At 41.1% G+C, this 27,692-nt stretch overlaps 1 protein-coding gene across 1 annotated transcript; it reads left to right on the top strand.

Annotated features, from left to right (window-relative positions):
* On the top strand, positions 1–27,692 carry LOC132898664 (legumain-like). The gene is made up of 14 exons (XM_060940378.1): positions 1–368; positions 8,243–8,336; positions 8,824–8,921; positions 9,151–9,232; positions 9,703–9,788; positions 10,864–10,939; positions 14,023–14,085; positions 15,898–15,961; positions 16,048–16,166; positions 16,315–16,431; positions 16,708–16,917; positions 22,503–22,658; positions 27,497–27,564; positions 27,647–27,692. Exons 1-14 carry the CDS (start codon positions 1–3, stop codon positions 27,690–27,692), a joined length of 1,647 nt encoding a protein of 548 aa, XP_060796361.1.

The raw sequence follows: 27,692 nt of genomic DNA, 5'->3' as shown, positions 1-27,692 counted from the left end.
ATGGCAGACCCATTGGGGAAGGGTTTGTCACCACTCGCACCGCACCTTTGGAAATTCAGGTGGGTGCCATGCACAAAGGCACCCATCCTCAAACACCCAGACCCTGCAAAGCCCTTCACTGTTGAGGCTGATGCCTCTGAAACTGGAGTGGGAGGCATCTTGTCCCAGTGCTTCAGGGAGAAGCCTAAATTACATCCTGTAGCATTCTTCTCCAGAAAGCTTACACCTGCCAAACAGAACCTCCTAGTTATCAAACTGGCCACAGAGGAGTGGAGGCACAGGCTCAAGGGAGCCACACACCCATTCATCATCCTGACTGATCACAAGAATCTAGAGTACCTTGTAACAGCCCCTCTAGTGTGGTGCCTGTATTATTGTTCCCTTGTGGGCTGCAGTGTTGCACTAGGTGTCCCTGTCTTTGTCTGGAGTGTGTGTTGCAGGGTTGTGTAGAGTGGCTGGCCACCAGCTGATTGAGCTACACCTGGGCCTAGTGTAGCCTGTCTTTAAATCTCAATCTGCTGCAGTTGGTCTTTCGCTCCACTCACCTGCCTGCACGATTTGTCTGTGGGAGGTCTGCATTGCCAGCAGACCAGACGACAGCAGAGGTGTTTTTGACTTTAAATTGATTTACTTTTATTTTTGTAGATTTACATATTTTTTGTAAATAAATAATGTTTTTCTATATTCTACCTCTTGTGTTGTCTCCCAATTTTGTTGCAGTCTTGAGCCAAACTGTGACAACCTCAAGTCAGCCAAATGATTGAACTCACATCAGGCATGTTGGGCCCTCTTCTTCACCTGTTTCCAGTTCACTATCTCGTACTGGCTCGGCTCCAGAAACACTAAGGCAGATGCACTATCCAGAATACACTCCTCCACGACCCTCAGTCAAGAATCCACACCCATCCTGCCACCCAAGTGATTCGTTAATGCTCTCACAATAGACAAAAAAAGGGAAATAGACAAAGAACTGTCACAAGCTCAGCCTTGCAACCCCCAGAAGCATGCCCTCCAGGTCTCACATGCATCCCACTGCAATTCCGGGGTCACCTTATCACTTAGGCACATTCATCTCCCACCACAGGGCATCCCAATAGCCAATGCACCTATCGGCTCATCAGAACTAAGTATTGGTGGGAGAACATGATTACAGACATTAATAAGTTCATCTTCTCCTGTTTCACCTGCACTCAAGCCAAGGTACCCTGGACCCAGCCAGCGGGTAACTACTGCCCACACCCCAGAGAGCCTGGTCCCATCTGGCCATAGACTTCATTATTGAGCAACCCAAGTCACTGAACCACATTGTTATAATGTTATTTATCAACTGGTTCTCCAAGGCACTCAAACTCATTCCCTTGCCTGGCCTACCTACAGCCTTCAAAACAGTAGAGCTCATCTTCTCCCATGTCTTCTGGTACTACAGGATCCCTAAAGACATAGTAAGTGATTGGGGGCCCTGATTCACATCTAGATTATGGGCCAAATTTATGGACAAGCTGGGAGTATTGGTGAGTCTAACCTTGGATTATCACCCACAGTCCAGCGGCCAAGTGGAACACATGAATCAGGAGACTGGGTGCTTCCTAAGAGTGTTTTGCCTCAGTAACCCTGAGGTAAAACACTCTTAGGAAGTGAGATTGGTCTCATTTTCTCCCCTGGGCTGAATACATGCAAAACTCACTGAAATACTCTGCCACACAACTCACCCCATTCCAGTGCATTCTTGGGTTCCAGTCATTACTATTCCCATGGGCCAACTCCCCCACACACATTCTGGCAGTTGACACATGATTTCAGAGAAGTGAGCAAGTGTGGGAGAGTGTACATCAGCACTTGGAACAAGTAGCAAGGAGGTACAAGTTCTTTGCCAATAAGCACAGAGGGGAGACACCTGTGTATGCACTGGGTGACAGAGTTTGGGTGTCTGCCAAATATGTAGGGGATCCCAACACCTGTCAGAAACTTAGTGCCCAGTACATCAGTCCCTTTAAGGTCCTATATCAAATCAATGAGGTCTCTTACAAACTGGAGCTCCTACAACACTGCCACTTGTCACCCACTTTCCATGTGTCATGTCTAAAGCCCACCATTCCTGGACCTCTAGTTACAAACACATGCACCACTGAATGCACCTTATCTTTGGAACTGGAGAGACAGCCAGTGTACCAGGTACACAGACTCCAGAACTCCCACTGTAAACAGGGCAACCTTGAATATCTGGTAGACTGGGAGGGTTACAGTCTGGAGGAATGCAGCTGGGTGCCTGCCAAGGACATCTTGGACCCATTATTAACCTAGGAATTCCATGCCAGGGATCCTGAAAAGCCAGCACCAAGAAAACGTGGATGTCTAAGAAAAGAAAATGTGCCCAGAGTGAGTGCCTTGGGGGGGGGGGTTCCTATCACTGATAGCACCAGCAATCAGAGTTTGTGGCAGCCTCCAAGCATGGCTGCCATGGACTACAACTCCCAAACACCTCAGCGCCCTCCCTGTTCAGAGTTCTGATCACTGCCGCACCTGTTTATCATTACAGCCTCATTACCACTAGTACTTAAAGACTCCAGTTTCAAGCCATCAGTGTAAAGTATCGCTCAGCATATCCTTACCTGTTCATACTAAGCCATTTGTTCCCAGTTATTGACTATCCATGACTTTGACCCTGTTTTCTGTTTAATCTGGACTCTGAACTTTTGCCTGATCTCTGGCATGCTGTTTGCACATTGGACCCCTTGCACGACAGTGACCTTGTTATTAGTCTCACGATTCAGATTTGGCTGCCAGTTTGTGGTGCACCCGCTCTCCCCTGCAACTGCATCCATAACTGCCTGCACCTCTGACAACTTTGCTGTATAGCTAACTAAGATGTACTTCATATAGCCATGGCTAACTTAATCCAAATATTTCTCATGATGGTAATCCTTTTAATAAAAAATACATTTAAGAAAATATAGTTCAGATCTGTAAGAATGTTGGTGTATGAATGTGTAGCTGCAGCCTCATGTTACTTAACATTAAGTGTATGTTTTTTGTAATACTAAAAAAAGTAATTTGGTTAATTGGCAACAGGTCAGTAAGATGATTTGGTATAAAAAGAGCATTCCAGAGAGGTGGAGTCTCTCAGAAGTAAAGATGAGGAGGGATTCACCACTTTGTGAAAGACTGCATGGGCAAACAGTGCAAAAATTTAAGAATAATGTTCCTCAATTTAAACTTGCAAAGAATTTGGGGATCACATCATCTGTGGTACATTATATCATTAAAAGATTCAGAGAATGTGGAGAAATCTCTGTATGCAAGAGACAAGGCTGAAAACTGACAGTGGATGCCTGTGATCTTCAGGCCCTCAGGTGACACTGCATTAAAAGCAGATACGTGTCTGTAGTGGAAATCACTGTATGGGCTCAGGAACACTTCAGAAAACCATCATCTGTGAAAACAGTTCATTACTGCAACCACAAATGCAAGTTAAAACTAGATATAAACAATATCCAGAAACACCGCCACCTTCTCTGGGCCTGAGCTTTTGTACAATGGACTAAGGGCAAGTGGAAAATTGTCCCGAAGTCTGACGAATCAAAAGTAGAAATTCTTTTTAGAAATCATGAACACCACATCCTCCAGGCTAAAGAGGAGAGGGATCATCTGGCTTGTTATCAGTGCACAGTTCAAAAGCCAGCATCTACAGTGCTCAGCGTAAATGAGTACACCCCCTTTGAAAAGTAACATTTTAAACAATGTCTCAATGAACACAAGCAATTTCCAAAATGTTGACAAGACAAAGTTTAATATAACATCTGTTTAACTTATAACGTGAAAGTAAGGTTAATAATATAAACTTAGATTACACATTTTTTCAGTTTTACTCAAATTAGGGTGGTGCAAAAATGAGTACACCCCACAACAAAAACTACTACATCTAGTACTTTGTATGGCCTCCATGATTTTTAATGACAACACCAAGTCTTCTAGGCATGGAATGAACAAGTTGGCGACATTTTGCAACATCAATCTTTTTCCATTCTTCAACAATGACCTCTTTTAGTGACTGGATGCTGGATGGAGAGAGATGCTCAACTTGTCTCTTCAGAATTCCCCATAGGTGTTCGATTGGGTTCAGATCAGGAGACATACTTGGCCACTGAATCACTTTCACCCTGTTTTTCTTCAGAAATCCAACAGTGGCCTTAGATGTGTGTTTAGGATCATTGTCATGTTGGAAAAGTGCACGACGACCAAGGGCATGGAGTGATGGTAGCATCTTCTCTTTCAGTATAGAGCAATACATCTGTGAATTCATGATGCCATCAATGAAATGCAGCTCCCCGACACCAGCAGCACTCATGCAGCCCCACATAAGGACACTGCCACCACCATGTTTCACTGTAGGCACCAGGCATTTTTCTTTGTATTCCTCACCTTTGTGACACCAAACAGTTTTGAAGCCATCAGTTCCAAAAACATTTATCTTGGTCTCATCACTCCAGAGTATAGAGTCCCAGTAGTCTTCATCTTTGTCAGCATGGGCCCTGGCAAACTCTAGGCGGGCTTTTTTGTGCCTGGGCTTTAGGAGAGGCTTCTTTCGTGGACAGCATCCATGCATGCCATTCCTCTGCAGTGTACACCGTATTGTGTCACGGGAAATAGTCACTCCAGTTTGGCTTTCTATTTCTTTAGATAACTGCAGTGAACTTGCATGCCGATTTTCTTTAACCCTTCTCATCGGAAGACTCTCCTGTCGAGGTGTTAACTTCCGTGGACAACCTGGACGTCTCTGTGAGATGGTTGCAGTTCCATCTTTCTTAAATTTTTGTACCACTTTTGCTACAGTATTCTGACTGATAAGTAAAGCTTTGCTGAGCTTCTTGTAGCCTTCACCTTTGTGGTGGAAATAAATTATTTTCTTTGGGGAATTCTAAAGAGACAGAATTCCCCAAAGAAAATTGAGCATCACTTTCCATCCAGCATCCAGTCACTAAAAGAGGTCATTGTTGAAGAATGGAAAAAGATTGATGTTGCAAAATGTCGCCAACTTGTTCATTCCATGCCTAGAAAATTTGGTGCTGTCATTAAAAATCATGGAGGCCATACAAAGTACTAGATATAGTAGTTTTTGTTGTGGGGTGTACTCATTTTTGCACCACCCTAATTTGAGTAAAACTGAAAAAATGTGTAATCTAAGTTATATTACTAACCTTACTTTCACATTATAAGTTAAACAGATGTTATATTAAACTTTGTCTTGTCAACATTTTGGAAATTGTTTGTGTTCATTGAGATATTGTTTAAAATGTTACTTTTCAAAGGGGGTGTACTCATTTATGCTGAGCACTGTATGATGGTATGAGAGTGCATTAGTGCACATGACATGGGTAGCTTGTACATCTGGGAAGGCATCATTAATGCTGAATTTTATAATTTTATATATATATATATATATATATATATATATATATATATATATATATATATATATATATATATATATATATAATGTGTGTGTGTTTCAGAGCAATATGCTGCCATCCAGACAAAATCTTTTTCAGGGAAGGCCTTCCTTCTTTCAGCAAGATAATGCCAAACTGCTTTCTGCACATATTAAAACTGCATGGCTCTGTAGTAAAAGAGTCTGGGTGATAAACTGGCCTGCCTGCTGTCTAGACCTGTCTCCCATTTAAAACATCTGGCACATTATGAAGCACAAAATACAACAAAGGAGACCCCGAACTGTTCAGCAACTGAAATTGTATATCAGGCAAGAATGGGACAACATTTCTCTTTCAAAACTATAGCATTTGGTCTCCAAACAAAAAAATTCTCAGTTTCAACATTTGATATGTTGTCTTTGTACTGCTTTCAATGATATATTAGATTTCCATGATTTGCAAATTATCGCATTTTCTTTTTATTTACACTTTATGTGGCATCCCAATTTTTTTGGAATTGGGGTTGTAACAATGACCTTCTCCTTCTTCTATTACATGACTCCTTTTGCTGTGGAAACACTGAATTGCACTGAAGAGTGACGCATGATATTGAAAGTGATTAAGAAAGTAAAAGATTTAAATAAGCTCAAACATGAAAATAAATCTGCTGAATTGTTTGAGGTGCTGGTGAATCTCATTGTTCCCAGAAGGGGTGTTGGTTATATATTTGTCTGAACCTCATATTCTCACATACAGGGATTAAGCAATCAAAAAGATGGGGAAAAAAGTAAATGAATATACAGCTTTATTGTGTTGTATGTTTTATACGTCTACAGAAGATGTTTAAAGTAAAGCAAGACAGTTTTACAAGACATTTCAGGAGTGAATAGTTTTCCAAGTGATGCACTGTGTTTCCAGGAAGGTGAAAAAAAAATTAAATGAGACCATTTACCCAAAAACCTCTTGATGACTCGGGCGCTGAAGCGAAAGTGGACGTTTACTGGATATAAAACTTCTGACATGTCTGTTCAGGACACTCACTCAAACCAACGTTGAGCTGAAGCCATCACAGGAGAGAGAACAAGTAAGAATCAACATATTTCTACTTTTATGTAGCATTAATAATCTAATTTATAATAAATAAAAAACGGTTTAGGTTTGAACTAAAATGGCATGATGCTATAATTTAATTAATGATAATTAAATATGTGTAAGATGTTGACTGGTCACTTGTATCAACAAACTCTTCACAGTGTATTATGTAAGTAATACACACTGTGTGTGTGTGTGTGTGTGTGTGTGTGTGTGTGTGTGAGAGAGAGAGAGAGAGAGAGAGAGAGAAATACTGAATGACAGGGTGGTGTGATGAAGCAGAGTTAGTGTTACCACCCTGAAGTTGATTATTTTCCTATAACAGCTTTAGTCATGGCGGCACAGTGGTTAGCGCTGTTGCCTCGCAGCAAGAAGGTCCAGGTTCGAGCCCCGTGGCCGGCGAGGGCCTTTCTGTGCGGAGTTTGCATGTTCTCCCCGTGTCCGCGTGGGTTTCCTCCGGGTGCTCCGGTTTCCCCCACAATCCAAAGACATGCAGGTTAGGTTAACTGGTGACTCTAAATTGAGCGTAGGTGTGAATGTGAGTGTGAATGGTTGTCTGTGTCTATGTGTCAGCCCTGTGATGACCTGGCGACTTGTCCAGGGTGTACCCCGCCTTTCGCCCGTAGTCAGCTGGGATAGGCTCCAGCTTGCCTGCGACCCTGTAGAACAGGACAAAGCAGCTAGAGATAATGAGATGAGATGAGCTTTAGTCATTGATTGTGTCCCAGACACTGATCTCAGCAGGATATTTAGCATCAACTCACATTTTGTCACTTTAGCTACATCCTCCCTTTTTATTGCATATTCCACACATGCCCCAGACTGATATTTTCCTATTAATCGCTGTGTTGATGAGTGTCATTTAAAAGGCCCGTCATATATGTGCACATAGGATTGTGGGTGATTTAAGAACACTGAGAATCCACACATGCAGCCTTGAAAAATTTTATGAAAGAAGGATGCAGTCTTTGGCAGGATTCACCCTGCATTCATGTGCTCTGGGAAGATGATATTTTCCAGTTGGGAAGTGGTATTTACCAGTGTGTTGTGTTCACATGCTTTTGTTGTGGTTGACAAATTAAAGATGGTGGACCAGATTCAAGTTAGCAATAGTTAGTTAGCTATCGTTAGCAATAGCGTCTGCTCTGGATAGGTAAAAACAAACCATAACAACGCATTTTTAAAGGAAACGGATTTCTAATGTATTATATTACACTTGTTAATGGCGCAACATTGCATAGACACCAAAAACTACCCACTAGTACTAGTAAAAAAAAACTTTAGTAGCGTACAATGCTTAGCATTCAAGTGTCTTGTACCGCTCGCCGCCATGTTGAAAAGGTTAAAGTTCATCTCATCTCGGCAACTCGTGTATCAAAATTTTCTACGAGTTGCCCAGTGGAAAATACCACAAGAGGGGGCGTTCATGTGTGTTTTCCATGTCAGCGTTTGGTATTTACCATAATTCCCATAGCACATGAACGCAGCATCAGAACAGACTTCAGTGAGATTCAATGACATGGCATCCTTGAAATGCAGCCCTTAAATGATCCTTCCTTGACATTGAAACACACATATATTGTGGAAACAGGAAATGAACATGACAATAGAAAGTGTCACAGAATTCAGAGAAAGTGACCCCTGGTGGTGTGGTAGTGAAATGTGAACTATCCTGGTGTTGGTTTTGTTTGTCCAATAATATTTTATATTATTTTGCTTTGTAGGAACATTGTCGTGGATATGGGAGGGAGCTACAGCAAAAAACAGTGGGTTCTCCTGGTGGCAGGTTCTAAAGGTTGGGAAAACTACAGACATCAGGTGTGAATATTTAATACAGAATTTGTTGTTGATTCTAAGATTCCTGTTCTTGGCTGCAGGAGTGGAACCCAATGTGGTCTTCTGCTGTTGCATGCTGAGATGCTTTTCTGCTCACCACAGTTGTAAAGAGTGATTATATGAGTTACTATATCCTTCCTGACAGCTCAAACCAATCTGGCCATTTTCCTCAACAAGGCATTTCCACCCACAGAACTGTCACCCACTCACTCAGTACTTTTTGTTTTTCGTGCCATTCTGTGTAAACTCAAGACAGTGTTGTGTGTGAAAACCCCAGGAGATCAGCAGTTTCTGAAATACTCAAACCAGTCCATCTGGCTCAAACCAACACCCATGCCACAGTGAAAGAAAGTCACGCTTTGAGATCACAATTTTTCCCATTCGGATGTTTGAACATTGTGAACATTAACTGAAGCTCTTGATTTGTATCTGCATGATTTTATACATTTTGCTGCTGTTTCTCCTTCAGGCCAATGTGTGTCACGCTTATCAAATCGCACAACAGAACGGTGTTCCAGATGAACAGATTGTGGTGATGATGTATGATGATATTGCCAAAAATAAAGAGTGAGTATTACACAGTTTGTCTTGTTTTATTGCTCTGCAGTAGAAGTGTGAAATTTCTTAGACTGGACTACTTGGATCATTCCCTCTCGCAGTGCTATTTAGCTCTTGTCTTATGAATGAAACTTTTTTTTAACACAGAATCTAAGAAAACATGTATTTAGTCATTCAAAAAAAATCTGAATTAGTATTCATAAGTAAACATAGTGTGTGTGTGTGTGTGTGTGTGTAGAAATCCTGTATATGGAAACGTAATCAATGTACCAAATGGCCCAAATGTTTACCCAGGGGTTCCTAAGGACTACACTGGAGAGGTAATGTGTTTTGTAATATATAATAAACTAGAAGGACATTCAATAGAGTCCATATCTCCACCAAGCCACATATTATCAAAATCAAAATCACTTGAACCTAGAAGAATACTAAAACTGACAACCAAATTTCATCCAAATCCATTCACTACCTGTTGAGTTACACTGGGAAGAGACAAAAAAATTCTGGATCCACAAATATATCTGGATTTGCATCAAAATCTAATCAATGGTTCCTTGGCCCATGACTCACCTTTCCTCCAAATTTCATCCAAATCCGTTCACTACTTTTTGAGTTATGTTGGGAACAAACAAATAAACAATCGGAGGTGAAAACATAACCTCCTCCAACAAAATTGGTGGAGGTAATAAATACTCTGTTTAGACTTGTATGTGTGTGTTCTTGTTTTTGTTGTTGTTGGTTTGTTTTTTGGTGATTGTAGAATCACTTTTTTTAAATTGTCCCTTATCAGGATGTCTCAGCTGAAAACTTTCTGGCTGTAGTGCGTGGAGATTCATCTGCGGTGAAGAAAACAGGACCAAAAAAAGTAATACAAAGGTATAAACCATGTGAATCAGTTCCACATCTAACTCAGATGTTCTTCCACCCCATATACAGTACTAACTGGTCAGAAGGTGTTGATTAATTTTCTATGACATCAGCTCTAACAATAGTGCAGCTGCAAATCACAGGTTTATATTAATGCAATCATTATTATTACAATATGTTATCATTTCTATAACAACACCTTATTCACAGGGACATGTACGGCAGACACTCCGCTAATAAAAAACAGATTAAAAAACAAACAAACATGTCATCATTGACCTGGTGTAGTTTTCCTGTAACAAGATGTTTACGTTTATGTTTATGCATCATTTCTGAAAGGAGTCACCAGTGTCAGTGCTTTGTAACAATCAGAGGTGAAGTGGTAACTGTAAATTTTCTGACATCTTCAGAAGAGGACAGAGGAGGAGTTTACACTTCTTTGCAGTTTCTTGGTAACAAAAGACGACAAGCTGCGTTTGTCTTATTAACTTCAAGAGAGAGAAAAAAAGAGAGGCTGGTGAGGAAATGACTGTTTACAGCTGCTGTAATGTACTGTTAGTGATTACAGGAACTAACTTGTTCACAGGATGTCTCATCTCATCTCATTAGCTCTAGCCGCTTTATCCTGTTCTACAGGGTCACAGGCAAGCTGGAGCCTATCCCAGCTGACTACGGGCGAAAGGCGGGGTACACCCTGGACAAGTCGCCAGGTCATCACAGGGCTGACACATAGACACAGACAACCATTCACACTCACATTCACACCTACGGTCAATTTAGAGTCACCAGTTAACCTAACCTGCATGTCTTTGGATTGTGGGGGAAACCAGAGCACCCGGAGGAAACCCACGCGGACACGGGGAGAACATGCAAACTCTGCACAGAAAGGCCCTCGCTGGCCACGGGGCTCGAACCCGGACCTTCTTGCTGTGAGGCGACAGCGCTAACCACTACGCCACCGTGCCACCGCTGTACTTTATTGATAAATAAAAAATGCTGTAGTATAAAAGGAATAATAATCCCGGGGACATGTTGTTATTGGAAAATAATTATCATATGTTTATTTCATTATGTTTCCTTTCAGTGGTAAATACGATTCTATCTTCATCTACTTATCGGACCATGGAGCTCATGGAATCTTTGGATTTCCTCATTCCACAGTGAGTTTAGTGAAAGTTCTGCTCTCTCTAAGGGCCGTATTCAAAGTTGAGTTACTCAGTGAAGATTTAATCCTGATATTGTTAACATCAATATTCCGAGGTTTCAGAAGTCACATGAGAGTTACGCACACAAGCAGGTCTCAGTTCACAAATTTCCTGATCTTCAAACTTAAACACATTTTCCTTGTGTGATCTTGGCTCCAATGAGGAGCAGTATTAAATCCAGCGCCACTGTCTGAAAGTTTGCTGTAACCACAATATGTCATGCTGAAATTTATATCTCATTATCTCTACTCATTATCTCTAGCTGCTTTATCCTGTTCTACAGGGTCGCAGGCAAGCTGGAGCCTATCCCAGCTGACTACGGGCGAAAGGCGGGGTACACCCTGGACAAGTCGCCAGGTCATCACAGGGCCGACACATAGACACAGACAACCATTCACGCTCACATTCACACCTACGGTCAATTTAGAGTCACCAGTTAACCTAACCTGCATGTCTTTGGACTGTGGGGGAAACCGGAGCACCCGGAGGAAACCCATGCGGACACGGGGAGAACATGCAAATTCCTCACAGAAAGGCCCTCGCCGGCCCCAGGGCTCGAACCCAGGACCCTTTTGCTGTGAGGCGACAGTGCTAACCACTACACCACCTTGCCGCTGAAATTTATATTCGGCTGTAAATACACTCAAGAGCACTATGAAACACAATTCAAGGCCAAGATTGATCACTTAAAAATGGCATTAATAATTAATAAAATAGTATCTTTAAAGTGCAAAAAAAGGTTTTATTTCAGCTATCTCACCTAACTTCCAGGTGTGGTGTTGAACATCCATGGGTGACACCATCCCATGACCTTCCTACAAAGTCACAGTGATGTAGTACATATTAGCACCAAGCCACTTCTTCTCATTTTCTGTACTAACCTTTGTGTATGAAACACACTTACATTTGGAACCATCTTGTACAGCTTCTGACTTCCGTTAGCACTACCAAAGCTGTGATAGCTTTTAATTTTGCTCTTCTGTTGTCTTGGGCTTGTGAGGTTTTCATTTAATTCTCTGTTAGAGCATTCAGATTTCTATTGACTAGGTTTTTTTATTATTATTTCTATTGGCTAGTAGGCTAGCTTGATAGGCTAGCTCTATTGGATAGCTGTCTATTGGCTAGTTTTTTTTTATTTCTATTAGCTCATTTTAAATTTCTATTGGCATGAAAATCTTTATTTTAAGCCTGAATTCAGAACTGGGAATGATGTCACATCCAAGTTGGCCATGTTCCAGTACAGAAGTTGGAAACCCAATACCAGCAATTTCTAGCCACATTAGCTTTTAGGCTAGCTTGTTAGCTTACACGCCAGGGTATTCTGGATATATATGAGTAGATGGATAGATTGCTGTTATCTTTCTAGCATTTTGGACTGACTCATGCAACCTCTCCATTGGCCTTATACCAAGGACTCACTCAAGCACTCCCATTCATGAGGTAACATTACATTAATGGCATTTATGGCATTTACAACAGTAAGTACAACATACCCAGAGAAAGCACTTGGGGGTTAGGTGCCTTGTTCAAGGGCACTTCTGCCAGTCCTGCTGGTCTAGGGAATCAAAACCTTTTGGTCCCAAAGCTGCTTCTCTAACCATTAGGCTGTAGCTTCCCCGTATGGTACACCTCTGTCAACTTACATCTCTGACACTGAGGCTGGTTCTCCTTGAATTGAAAAGTGCATTGTTAATCTCGTCATTGTTACTCTTTTACCCCTTTTCCACCAAATCAGTTCCAGGGCTGGTTCAGGGCCAGCGCTGGTGCTGGTTCACAACTCGTTCAACTTGCGAGCCAGCTGAGAACCAGTTTGCTTTTCCATAGCTTGCAGTGCTAAGGGAAGCCACGTCATTACGTTGCTGTATACGTCAGTTACGTCGTTGTATACATCAGTTACGTTGCTACGTTTGCATAAACCTTGGCGCGAATATCAAAGCAAAAACAACACGGAAGCAGCAGCAACAACAACAATAATAATAATAATGGATGACTTTGCGTTTGTACAGCTGCTGCTTCTCGTCACTTAAAAATGGCGATCTTTCACAGTCTTGTTATTGTTGTTGGTCTTAACAACTCCCCCCCCCCCACTGACGTAAGCGGTTCTTTCCTCTGGCCCAGCAGAGAGTTGGTGCTAGCCTGGAACCGGTTTTTCTGGCCCCAGAGCCAGTTCTTTGTCAGTGGAAACAGAAAACCCGGTTCCAAACTAAGCGCTGGCCCCGAACCAGCCCTGGAACTGCTTTGGTGGAAAAGGGGCATTTGTGGCTTAACCTCAGGACTCTGACCACCTGTAGTGGCCACAAATCTATCGTTTGAATTCAGAGCATTCCCTCATCAGTCTAAGAAGTTGCCCCTTGTCTGTTTCCATTGTTCTTTCAATCTTTGCCCATCTGTCCAGCTGTTATCTCTAATTATTAAAATTAATGGTTAGTGAAAGAAATAATTTGCTAGTGAAATAGTATGTGAAGGAAGTGGCAGCAACAATAAGGTGAGAGTTAGAGACGCCTTGGGCTCAAAGGGTTGCTGGTTCAATTCCCTGGATCAGCAGGAAAAACCTATGGCTGAAGTGCCCTTGAGCAATGTACTAATCCACCAGGTGTTGGGTATATGTGTTGTATGTTGTTCTTCATAAGAATAATTGCCTGTAATGTAGAGGCACTGAAATTTGGAACTGGGAATGACATCACAGCAATTTCTAGTCTCATTAGCCATTGTTAGCAATACCAGTTGATAACAATGCGTTACGTGGTGTATTGTGCATGCAAACACTGTATCAACATGTCCACAGATAGAAGTTGGACAGCATGACTGATTGAATCAAATACAAATAAGACAGAAGTGTGAATAAACAGTGTACTACTACAGCTATGTAATGCTATGTAGGTATGCAATTTACTCTGCTGATACACAGAGCAGCCATCTTGGATTCTGAGGGCAGGGGTCGGTGAAATCCTGACTTCCCAGTACAAATGGAATGCACCAATTATAGCTGTATAATAGTGAGATCATGAAATGTAATAATGAGTTGTTCTCTATTACAGCTTTATGCACATGACCTCATTAACACAGTGAATACAATGTCATGGAGCAGCCAGTTTTCAAAGGTATGCAATTTACTGTTAATTCATATTTTTAAAAGATCTCTGTATGAAAATTTATGCATATGATTTCCTTTAGAAAAATAGATATAATAGATCACAGATCTCACCGGTTATATTGCAGTGCTGTTGAGTTCTGCATTCTGATTGGTCAGAAGGTGTTGATTAATTCTCTATAACAGCAGATCTGATAGTAGCACAGCTGCAAATCACAGGTTTACATTAATGCACTCATTCTAATATGTTACCATTTCTATAACAACAACAACTCATACATATGAACGATGGAAGAAGGTCTGATGAATCTTGTTTTCTTTTGCATCATGTGGATGGCTGGGTGCATGTGCGTCTTTTACCTGGGGAAGAGATGGCACCAGAATGCACTATGGGAAGAAGTCAAGCCAGCAGAGGCAGTGTGATACTCTGGGTAATGTTCTGCTGGGAAACTTTGGGTCTTAGCATTCATCTGGATATTACTTCGACACCTAACTAAACATTGGTGCAGACCAAGTTCACCCTTTCATGGCAACAGTATTCCCTAAAAACAGAGGCCTCTTTCAGCAGGATAATGCGCCCTGCCACACTGCAAAAATTGCTCAGGAATGGTGCGAGGAACATGACAAAGAGTCAAAAGTTCAAGGCCTCGAAATTCCCCAGATCTCAAGCTGATCAAGCATCTGTGGGATGTACTGGACAAACAAGTCCGATCCATGGAGGCCCCACCTCACAACTTACAGAACTGAAAGGATCTGATGCTAATGTCTTGGTGCCAGATACCACAGCACACCTTCAGCGGTCTTGTGGAGTCCAGGCCTTGATGGGTCGGAGTTGATTTGGTGGCACAAGGAGACCTACATAATATTAAGCAGGTGGTTTTAACGTCTCATCTCTCATCTCATTATCTGTAGCCGCTTTATCCTGTTCTACAGGGTCACAGGCAAGCTGGAGCCTATCCCAGCTGACTACAGGCGAAAGGCGGGGTACACCCTGGACAAGTCGCCAGGTCATCACAGGGCTGACACATAGACACACACAACCATTCACACTCACACCTACGGTCAATTTAGAGTCACCAGTTAACCTAACCTGCATGTCTTTGGACTGTGGGGGAAACCGGAGCACCCGGAGGAAACGCACGTGGACACGGGGAGAACATGCAAACTCCACACAGAAAGCCCTCACCGGCCACGGGGCTCGAACCCGGACCTTCTTGCTGTGAGGTGACAGCGCTAACCACTACACCACCGTGCCGCCCCTGGTTTTAACGTGATGGCTGAAAATATATTTCAAGATAAATAAGTCTGGTTGTTCAATTTAGATGAAATGCTGATGTATAAAAGGAGGGCGGGGTCAGCAGTTTGTGCAACAGTCGCTCTTCTGATTGGACCATATGGGCTAGCCTTCATGCCCCATGCAAATCAATGAACCTTCGACGTCCATGACCCTGTCGCTGGTTCGCCGGTTGTCCTTCCTTGGACCACTTTTGGTAGGTACTAACCATTGCATACCGGGAACACCCCACAAGATGTGCCATTTTGGAGATGCTCAGACCCAGTCATCTCGCCATCACAATTTGGCCCTTGTCAAAGTTGCTCAGATCCTTACGCTTGCCCATTTTTCCTGCTTCCAACACATCGACTTCAAGAACTGATTGTTCTCTTGCTGCCTAATATATCCCACCACTTGACAGGTGCCACTGTAATGAGATAATCAGTGTTAGTCACTTTACCTGTCAGTGGCCATAATGTGATGGCTAATTGGTGTATTTCGAGATTGGTATGATTTTTTGCATCATTTTTTTGCATCTAATATTTGCAGATGGTCATTTATTTGGAATCGTGTCATGCAGGATCAATGCTGGACAAGCTGTCAGACAGAAATGGTTAGCACTTTTTCTAATTAATGAGTTTTGCCATATTTAATACATTACTCTCATATGAATGTGGAGTCTTTATCATCTTGTTTCAGTGTATTCAGTCGGGTCGTGCAAGCCTGATGAATTTGCTTACGCTTGGTTCTGGGACAAGGAAAGAAATACCTATCTTGCTGATGTCTTCAGTACTTACTGGCTTCACCACACCGAGACTGTTTGTGTTTCTATTGCAGTTATATGCACTTCTATACCACTATAATGCTCTTTGGTTTCTAAACCTGGTGAATTTTTGGTGAAAAATTGGTGAATAGTTGAAATTAGACACCACTCATACTTTTTTCCTTCTTCACGTCACTCTAAAGGTAAAACTTAGCTTGACTTCATTTGAAGATCAGTTTTCCTACTTGAAGAAAAATGTCAGCAAGGCTGTAAGAAAGGATGTGGGAAAGACTCAGACGCCGTGTAACTATGGGTACAAGGTGTGTATTGTACAATCAGAAATAAATATCCTGTAGTATTTAAAGCGTAGATCATATCATGACAGCTTTCAGTGAAGTATTACATAAATAAAAATATATGTAAGAATTTCCAGGATAGATCATTTCCAAACACTAATATTCAATACATTCAGTGTGTAGGTTGTGTTCTGCAGTGAAATGCATCTTTTAAACATTGTATTAATAACCAAAATGTTACAACAATGTTTAAAATATTTCAATTTAAGTGTATATTATTCCATACTTAATGTTATTTAGGGCATGCTGAAGTTAATGCTGAGTGAATTTCTTGGACAATCCTCTGCTCCTGTCAGTGAAGTGTACACATCCCAGCCCCTGAACATTCAAGAGTCTGATGTGGTAGACGCTACAGAAGTTCCACTGATAATCCAAGAAAACAGGATTAAAAATGAACAGGATCCGGAAAAAAGACAGGTCCTGGAAAGACAATATGAGGATCTTAAAAGAGTGAGTAAGGTACTTCTGCATTATTTACACTCCTTATTTCTGAATAGATTCAGTACCCACACTCACTGTCAGGCTTGTAGTACTCGAGTCCAGGACTTGGACTAGAGTTCGACTCATGCCCTAATTTTCAAGACGCGTGACTTGACTCAGACTTGAGCACTGATGACTCGGACTTGGACTCAGACTCGTGTATTAACTGCACTAGGACTCGGAAAATGGAGACGAGAATTCAGATTATTTTCTTTATTTTTTTGGTAACATGCCATAATAATTTGGCATAAAATATTGATATCTACACTACCGTTCAAAAGTTTGGGGTCACCCAGACAATTTTGTGTTTTCCATGAAAAGTCACACTTTTATTTACCACCATAAGTTGTAAAATAAATAGAAAATATAGTCAAGACATTTTTCTAGCCATTTTGAGCATTTAATCGACCCCACAAATGTGATGCTCCAGAAACTGAAGCTACATCCACACGACAACAGCAACGAGATGTTATTTAAAAAAACATCGCGTCCACATGGGCAACGATCAGTAAAATATCAGGTCCATACAGCAACGCAACGCTTGCTGAAAACGATGCAATGCACATGCCACACCTCTAGGGGCGCTGTAAGACGGTCCCTTCGGAGACACTAGAACAATAGAAGAAGTAAGGACGCATGCGCATAAACTATTATGCGCGAGACTTCATATGAGCCACAAAGTCAGAAAAATCTGTTCGTAAAATTACATTATAATGACCAAATACAATGAAAAGTATTTTTCCAGTCTCACCTGTGAAAGGTAATCCCATGTGATCTCGTTTGGACGGTAAACCTCTTGGTACAGTTAAACGCAGCACATGAATGAGGCATCTTTATTCTCCGCTTTGACCCATCCAATATGGCGGCGAGGATGACGTATGATTCTACACGGAAGGCGGCGTCTTTAATGGTCCGGAATAAATTGAATGCTACATGTTGATGGATTAATTTGTTCTTCTACACCCTTTTTGAGGAATGTATTGTAGGACTTAAACCAACATCTGAAGAGGTGAGATCCAGGGGCGTGTTTAGCCTATTTTTGGGGGTGCTCAAGCACCCCCAAAAATGAGCTCAGCACCCCCTAGCTCAGCACCCTCAAAAACACTGCTTTTGGATGTAATTTTCAGAAATAAGTGCCCTTGCGCACTGCGCAATGAATGTGTGCACAGTAAGGTATTATGCAGAGACCCGTCCACCCGTAAATTTGACGGGCGATTGCCGATTTCAATGGGCAAGTATACACACAGACGGATACTGAAACGGACGATAATGCCGAAAATTTTTGCACATGAATACTCCCACATGTCATCCGATAAATCCAGTTATGTTCCACACACGGACTGGCCATCGGGAGTAGCGGGAGTTTTCCCGGTGGGCCGGTGGTTCAGTGTGGGCCAGCGAAGAAAAAAAAAAAAACAGTTGCGCGCTGGCCTTTAATATGATAAGCAATGTTAACTGTTAACATTGCTTATCATATTAAAGGCCAGCGCGCAACTGTTTTTTTTTTTTTCTCCGCCGGCCCACGCTGAACCACCGGCCCACCGGGAAAACTCCCGCTACTCCCAATGGCCAGTCCGTGTGTGGTTCCGCCATCATTTACAAATCGTAAGAAACACAGTTTAATACGAAAAATACTGAAAACTTGAAATGAAAAATCAGAATATTTCATCGCTTCCGCCATTTTGGCCCTCACTGAATCTTGTAACATGCGGACTGAATAAATCGCGAATTCTGATTGGTTGAAAATTGCCAAACACCCTGTGTTGTAGTTTCCTCTTTCTTGGCGGGAGAACTGCATTTTTTTTGCTGACTCACTCTTCTGGATCAAGATTAATCCCAACAAACACCCCAAATTGAATGTTACAAAAATTGATTCGTTTTTCCACAAAAAGACAGAAAAGGTATGTGTGATACATTGATTAACAAGGGGGTTTCATGGGGGTATGTGGCTGTATTCCTGAGAATACAATAACATAGGACTCAAAGTATTCACCTGGAAAATGAGGTGCAGTTTTCAAATATCTGTAGGCCCTAACAGTACAACATTTGATATTTCAGAAAACTGCAGAACCATCAGTCCCAAATAGTAATGCAGGTGTTACAGCACATTTGAGTAGTTTGGTCAAAATATTATGGATGACAGTCAGTGACAGACATTCTGCGATTTAATTTGTGCCACGTAAAATAGAATACTGGTTTTTTTTTTTTTTTTTTTATTAAATACTGTAACTAGATCAAAAGATTATATACAATTCATTGTTGTTTATTTTCTTTTCACTTTTGTTACCAAATCAAACACCATACATACATCTGATACATTCAGGAGTGAAACTGAAAAAAATACAAAGTAAAAATATGCAATATTTCTGATAAAAAATTACACGCCATTTCACCCTGAAAATGTCCTAGAATGCAGGAAATGAAGTCTAAATTTCAAAAATTTTCTGGGGGAGCATGCCCCCAGACCCCCCTAGAGGAACTTTGCGCCTGCGGTGCTCATCAGGATTATATAAAATATTATTTTTGACTGGTAATTTTCTTTTTCTGCCTAATACCCTAGTGCACAGGCGTGTGTGTGTTCTTGAATTCACCTGTTACGTGATAGTTCTATGACCAGTAAATACCTCCCCTCCTTGCATCCCCTCTGATTGGGTTGCCTGTCTGCATGAGTGCTTGCTACGACATGGTGTTTTTTTTAACTGGATTCCACACCGATGAGGAACTCAAAGTAGCACCTGAGTATTACTGGCATAGCGAGATGTGAAGGTACGGACTGGAGTTACAATTGTTAAACACAACACAATAATATGCATAATGCAATATTGATGTTCCCTGGTCTATGAACAGAGTGATAAAAACGACATTTATCATCCATATCGAGATACTTTGTGGTTGTAAATGTGTAGATATCATAGTTTATTGGGTCAGCTTCTGTTAAAACATTGCATAAGTCTAGTCTTCTTGTCTAGTTAAGTCTAGTCTAAATGCGGAATAAACATGGAAACACTGTCGTTCAAGCCAGGTGCCTCTGTCAGCTCTGGGGGCTAAGCACCCCCAAAGATCAGATGCTAGAATCGCCCCTGGTGAGATCTCTCCTTTTTTTCCCTATTTTTGCTGGCAGGATTGACTCTGCCCTAAGGGCTATTCTCTCTCTCTCTCTCTCTCTCTCTCTCTCTCTCTCTCTCTCTCTCACTTTGCACCATTACACAATAAATATTCACAGTGAAAATATTTTGTAAGCGCGTTTCATGAACCAAGTTATAGGATTTGTTGACAACTTGCATCGAGTTCGTTACACTTCTACCCGGCGTGAAGCACTGACAGTCATGTGGTTGTGACGTCATCGTAAACAAATCCGTTCTACTCATCCAGACGACTTCGCAACGGCAACGTTGCCAGATCTTTCCACTCTGGAACCCGTTCTCAAAAGATTGCGTTTTGGGGCACCCAAAACGCCGGTGCAGTGTGGACACCAGGCCGAAACGATAAACAATTGTATCGGATTCACCTGAATCCATTGCCGTGTGGACAGGGCCTCAATGTGCTCAAAGGAAGGTCAGTTTTATAGCTTCTCTAAAGAGCTAAACTGTTTTCAGCTGTGCTAACATGATTGTACAAGGGTTTTCTAATCATCCATTAGCCTTCTGAGGCAATGAGCAAACACATTGTACCATTAGAACACTGGAGTGATAGTTGCTGGAAATGGGCCTCTATACACCTATGGAGATATTGCACCAAAAACCAGACATTTGCAGCTAGAATAGTAATTTACCACATTAGCAATGTATAGAGTGGATTTCTGATTAGTTTAAAGTGATCTTCATTGAAAAGAATAGTGCTTTTCTTTCAAAAATAAGGAAATTTCAAAGTGACCCCAAACTTTTGAACGGTAGTGTACATTAATTTTGTACTAATTTTATGTAAGTGTGTCACACCTGCACGTCTTGGGGCGTGCATCAGATAGACTCTCGGGCGCGTTCCAGACAGCGCACACGCCAAGAGGAGTCTCTCGTGCATGCCGTAAATGACTAGCACCTGCACAAGATTAAGGCACAAACAGCACGCCTATATTAAAAACTGTTAAAACACACTTACTTTGCGAAGTATTGAGTTGTGTTGCTGACACATTACTGAGTCTTATTTCCTTGTTTGGTTTCCTGATCCCTGATTTCCTGTTTCTCGTGTTTGAGTCTGCCGAGTTTACGATAGCCTGTTTGTGCCTTGCTCGACCTATTGCCTGTTTCACCGTTTTATGATTTTGCCTGCCATTCTGGATTGTTTACTTGTCTTCACTTGTATTAATAAACACACCTTCTGCACTTACATCCATCTCCCAACCATCTCTGACAGAATACTTCACACTCCCTGACAAAGAGAAGCACATTCACCTGTTCATACGTCATGTTCAGGAACAAACTAATGTTAATGAGGCTGAAACAGACACCGTCAAATGGTGCGGTTGGAATGTTGGACTCGACTCAGATCAATAGTAGACTCGACTCAGACTTGACTCGAATTTTTTTTAATGACTTGGACTTGACTCAGACTTGAACACTGGACTGGACTCGGACTCGAGGTTTAGTGACTCACCTACAACACTGCGCACTGTATCCATATCCTGACTCTTATTTCTGAGACTGACACTGGAGAGTTCTTGCATCGTTTTTAATAAACATCTCCTGAAAATGTTGTAGATTCATCTATAAACAGGGTGGCATGGTGGTCCAGTGGTTAGCACTGTCATCTCACAGCAAGAAGGTTTGGGTTTGAGCCCAGTAGCCGACGGGGGCCTTTCTGTGTGGAGTTTGTATGTTCTCCTCGTGCCTGTATGGGTTTCCTCTGGGTGCTCCGGTTTCCTCCCACAGTCCAAAGACATGCATATTAGGTCAGTTGGCTACTCTAAATTGCCCATTTTTACCTGCCACTAGATGAGGGTTTGAGTCCCTCTGGTGTGCTATAATCACCATGGGAGTTGATGGCTTCCTGGATCACTGACCTTCAACTATAAGGACAACTATGAGGATGGCAGCAGACAGACATCTACAAATAAGGTTCAGGTATCCTACATCAGCCATTACTCCTCTGGGGCATGTCTAAACCCTGCCCACTATATGCTAAACTCCACCCCCACTGGTTACATCTTCTTCCCATAACCAGCATGGGCTGTAAGAGCACCACTGATGACCAGTCCATCATTGGTGTGTCTAGGGCATGGTGGAACCCATCCATCTCCAAGCATGATCAATGGACAATTTAGAGTAGCCAGTTAGCCTAACCACATGCCTTTGGACTGTGGAGGAAACCAAAGCACCCAGAGGCAGCCCACGCAGACCCATGTAACATTCGAACCCAGAACCTTCTTCCTGTGATGTGACAATGCAAACCACTACACCACCGTGCCGCACCACTGGTTACATACATACTGTAATATTGCAATTTTATTAATAAAAAGAGTCATTATGTTAGAAATGTTATAATTTGGTGATGAATTACTTATTATCTTGTAAAAGATAATTTTAGATGGCTTTTTTTGATTAAAACTTGTACATCTGTAGAAGAGGAAGACAGTGGATGAAGCGCTGCAGAAGATTGCTGAGCACATAAACGCTTCACGGGCTCTGACTGGAAAATGTGAAGTGACTCGCACGTATGAACTCAAAGTCGTGGCTGAGCATTTTAGGAAAAATCTCTTCAACTGGGACGAGGAACCGGTATGTCCAATATATACTGTATATATGTACAGTATGTGTGCATTTAATTGTTTGTTTGTAAGGTAATTTTAGACAAGAAAAACACATTAAAAACTTTGTTCCACTGCACAAGATTTCACTAACACCAGCATTAAGGCATCATCAGTAACATTAACAAGGTAATTAACCCCTTAATTGTGATGTTGTTGTTTTTTACAACCCCAGTTCCAAAAAAGTTGGGACACTATGTAAACTGTAAATCAAAACAGAATGCCATAATTTACAAATCATGGAAACCCTATATTTCATTGAAAATATTACAAAGACAACACATGAAATGTTGAAACTGAGAAATTTTATTGCTTTTTTTTGAAAAATATATGCTCATTCTGAATTTGATGTCAGCAACACATTTCAGAAAAGTTGGGACAGGGCCAACAAAAGACTGAAAAAGTTGCATAATGCTAAAAAAGAAACACCTAAATTAGTTAATTGGCAACAGGTCAGTAGCATGATTGGGTATAAAAAGAGCATCTGAGAAAGGCGGAGTCTCTCAGAAGTAAAGATGGGGAGGGGTTCACCGCTCTGTGAAAGACTGCATGAGCAAACAGTGCAACAATTCAAGAATAACATTCTTTGCAAAAGAAAAATTGCAAAGAATTTGGGGCTTACATAATCTATGGTATATAATGCCATTAAAAGATTCAGAGAATCTGAAGAAATCTCTGTATGCGAGAGACAAGGCTGAAAACTGACATTGGATGCCTGTGATCTTCAGGCCCTCAGGAGACACTGCACTAAAAGCACGTGTCTGTAGTGGAAATCACTATATGGGCTCAGGAACACTTCAGAAAACCATCATCTGTGAAAACACTTCATTACTGCATCCACAAATGCGAGTTAAAACCAGATATAAACAAGTGTTGCTAGACAAAGCAAACCTCGCCTGATGAATACATACATGTCAACCTTTGGTCAATCAAACCTGTATAACCAACCTCCAAAATCCGTATTTCCCTTATAAAATCTGTATAAGATGCAAATTAAAATAATTTACCTAAAATTTGAATGATAATTAACAATGATATATCCAAGTTACTTTTTAGTCAATATTAATAACAATAAACCTTCAGAATGAATACAAAGCTCCAATGTTCGACTAAAACACAAAGTGTCACTATAATGTTCTGAATTGTACTCCATGACAGCTTTTTTAGCAGTCTGCACCAATACCTCATGAGGCTGCATGTCACAGCAAGTGTCTGTGTTGATCTTGCTGGAGTGCCCATTCAGAATCTTTTCAGTTGCCAGTGAAAGTCGCTCAGGTGGAAATACGCATTTCAAACAAAATGTTACTTCCCGGTTGGCGGGATTCTCGCAATGTGGTGTGCGCATGATCAAAAGTGGAACAAAGTCTCGCTACCACAAGATAACACGCAATTTCATAAGACTCTTTACTGGCTGTTTGTGCTTTCTGTGGTGTACAGTACGTTTGTAAATGTCATGCGCTCTTTTATCATCGTGGGAATTGGTTATAGCTCTAAATAAATATTGAAGTTTTTTTAAAGAATCCGTATAACTTTATTTGTATGCCCGTATACTACGTTTATTGAATCAAATCCGTATAAAATACGGACATTCCGTATAGGTTGACATGTATGTGAATATGAAGGAAGATATTGCGAAAAAACGATTTTGACCTTTTATGTGAATATACTTGACCAATAAACATGGTTCTAATTCTGATTCTCATTTGCACACCGTACTGCTCTCAGCCAATCAAAACGCACTGTCCTGCTCTCAACCAATCAGAACACATCTGAATGAATATGAAGGAAGATATCGCAAAAAACAATTGTGACCTTGACTTTGACCGGATGACCCTCAAAATGTTGGAGGTTCTATTTGAGACCAATGCCTATCTATCCTGAAAGTTTCATGAAGATTGGTCCAGCCGTTTTCCCGTAAACCTTGAACTTGATTTTGACCTTGTATGTGAACATACTTGGCCAATAAACATGGTTCTGATTCTGCATGTGTATGTCAGCCTTGGTTCAAAGGTTTCAGTTTCGAAAACTATAAGAGGTAAGAGTAGAATAATATAAAGTACAGACAGTGGAAGCTCAGTGGAACGCACTTTCCCTCTGTAATAAGCATAAATATGTCTGAAACCGATTTCTTTAGTCCATTTATTTATAATTTATATTTATAGTAATGGTGGCACGGTGGTGTAGTGGTTAGCGCTGTCGCTTCACAGCAAGAAGGTCCGGGTTCAAGCCCCATGGCCGACAAGGGCCATTCTGTGCGGAGTTTTCATGTTCTCCCTGTGTCTGTGTGGGTTTCCTCCGGGTGCTCCGGTTTCCCCCACAGTCCAAAGACATGCAGGTTAGGTTAACTGGTGACTCTAAATTGACCGTAGGTGTGAATGTGAGTGTGAATGGTTGTCTGTGTCTATGTGTCGGCCCTGTGATGACTTGGCAACTTGTCCAGGGTGAACCCCGCCTTTTGCCCGTAGTCAGCTGGGATAGGCTCCAGCTTGCCTGCGACCCTGTAGAACAGGATAAAGCGGCTAGAGATAATGAGATGAGATGAGATTTATAGTAATAAATCAACAGAGTGGGGAAGTTTTTGTCAATGGGGTTTAAAAGTGGACGTGGCCAAAACCCCTTCCTTTGCATATATAAATGAACCAAGAAACCATCCAATGACAGCAGTGTATGCAAATGAGGCAGGTAGTGATCCAATCAGCGTGTTTGTGGGCGCTGTCTTTCCGAGGCAGCGTTCCTGCAGTCTGAGCTCAGCTTTTTTTTTTTTTTTTTAACTTTTTGGTCATCATGACCTTAACTTTGGCCAGACGACCCCCAACATTTTGGGGGTTTGATTTGAGACCAATGCCCATGTATCCTGCAAGTTTCATGAAGATTGGTCTAATTGTTTTCCTGTAACGTCATTTACAAAAAAACAAAGAAACAAACAAACCCGACTGAAAACAATACCTCGCCCCATGGTGGACCCCATCCTGGGCGAGGTAACAATATCAAGAAACCCCGCCCCTTTCTCTGGGCCCGAGCTCTTTTATGATGGACTGAGGCAAAGTGGAAAATTGTCCCAAGATCTGACGAATCAAAAGTAGAAATTCCTTTTAGAAATCATGGACACCATGTCCTCCAGGCTAAAGAGGAGGGGGACCATCTGGCTTGTTATCAGTGCACAAGTTCAAAAACAAGCATCTGTGATGGTATGATGGGGCATTAGTGCACATGACATGGGTAGCTTGTACATCTGGGAAGGTGTCATTAATGCTGAATGATATATACATGTTTCAGAGCAATATGCTGCCATCCAGACTAAATCTTTTTCAGGGAAGGCCTTCCGTCTTTCAGCAAGACAACACCAAACCGCTTTCTGCACATATTAAAACTGCATGGCTCCGTAGTAAAAGAGCCCAGGTGCTAAACTGGCCTGCTGCAGTCCAGATCTGTCTCTCATTTAAAACCTTTGGTGCATTACGAAGCACAAAATATGACAAAGGAGACCCCGAACTGTTGAGCAACTGAAATTGTATATCAGGCAAGAATGGGACAACATTTGACTGTTTGGTTATTTGAACCAATGTGTGTGTGTATGTGTGTGTGTGTGTGTGTGTGTATATATATATATATATATATATAATATATATATATATGAGTCTTTAGTCTACTTCTAGTTCATATCTAGAGTGTTTATACTGTTTATATTGTCTGTTTGAGTGTTTAGTCTGTGTGTAGTTCTTATCTAGTGTTTACACTGTTTATATTGACTGAGTGTTTAGTCTGTCTTGTTCTTATCTAGTGTTTATATTGTTTATTTATACTTTTTATATTGTTTGAGTGTTATCTAGTTCCTATCTAGAGTGTTTATACTGTTTGTTTTTTTCAATTATTCTATTTTTATTTATTGCATTGCCTGTTTGCACCGTGGGTCAGAGAGGACTGATATTTCATCTGTGCTGTATGTCGAGCATGTATAGCATATTTGACAATAAAGTTGACTTGACTTGACTTGAACATTTCTCTTTCAAAACTACAGCAATTGGTGTCCTCAGTTCCCAAATGTTTAGTGCTGTTAAAAGTAGTGGTGATGCAACACAGTGGTAAACATGCCTGTCCCAACTTTTTTGAAACATGTTGCTGACATCAAATTCAAAATTTCAAAAAACAGTACAATTTTTTTAGTTTGAACATTTGATTTGTTGTCTTTGTACTATTTTCAATGAAATATAGGGTTTCCATGATTTGCAAATTATCGCATTCTGTTTTTATTTACAGTTCATCCAGCGTCCCAATTTTTTTTAAATTGGGGTTATAAATCAAAATAATAAACTGCTGCAGTATATAATGCTTTTTCCATCACAAAATCAAAATGCAACAATAACCAAATAAAGTGTTTATCTGTTTGAATCCAAGTCTGGTCTGAGTCTGCTTCAGAGTGAACTCTAATAAGAAAGTGATTTGACCCTCAATTAATTCATCTGCAGGAAGGGAATCAAACATGCCATGTTTGTGATTTGTGCTGCAGTACTTTTGTAGATGTGAGCTGCTAAACTGAGACAAAGCACCGCGCTGGAGAGCTGCAGATATGCTGTGTGTTCTGAACGAAATACAAATGAATCAAAAGAATTAGTTTCACTCTGATTGTTTGATTCAGAGTCAAACAACAGTTACATAATTTATTTCTTTGTTAACATTAGTTAGAATTTTAAATGCTGAAGTTTATGGTTTCTTCATGTTCACTCATGTAGTTAAAAAAAGAAAAGAAAAATAAAGTTATGCAGATTATACTGAATCAGTCTCTCTCTCTCTCTCTCTCTCTCTGTCCAGTTTGTCATCACTCATTCACACCTGCAGGTTTTAGTGAATCTGTGTGAGTGTGGCTTGGAGGTTGAGAGGTATGTGATATATACTTTTCAGTATTAAATCTAGTATTGTACACGTCCAGTGATTTCTAATTTCTTTGTTTGTTTCCATCAGCATCATTGAAGCCATTACTCAAGTGAGCCAGGAGATAACTTTCTGA

This window comes from Neoarius graeffei, chromosome 14 (genome assembly GCF_027579695.1).
Source record: "Neoarius graeffei isolate fNeoGra1 chromosome 14, fNeoGra1.pri, whole genome shotgun sequence".
Classification (NCBI taxonomy): domain Eukaryota; kingdom Metazoa; phylum Chordata; class Actinopteri; order Siluriformes; family Ariidae; genus Neoarius; species Neoarius graeffei.
This window is presented reverse-complemented; position numbering and strand designations above follow the sequence as displayed.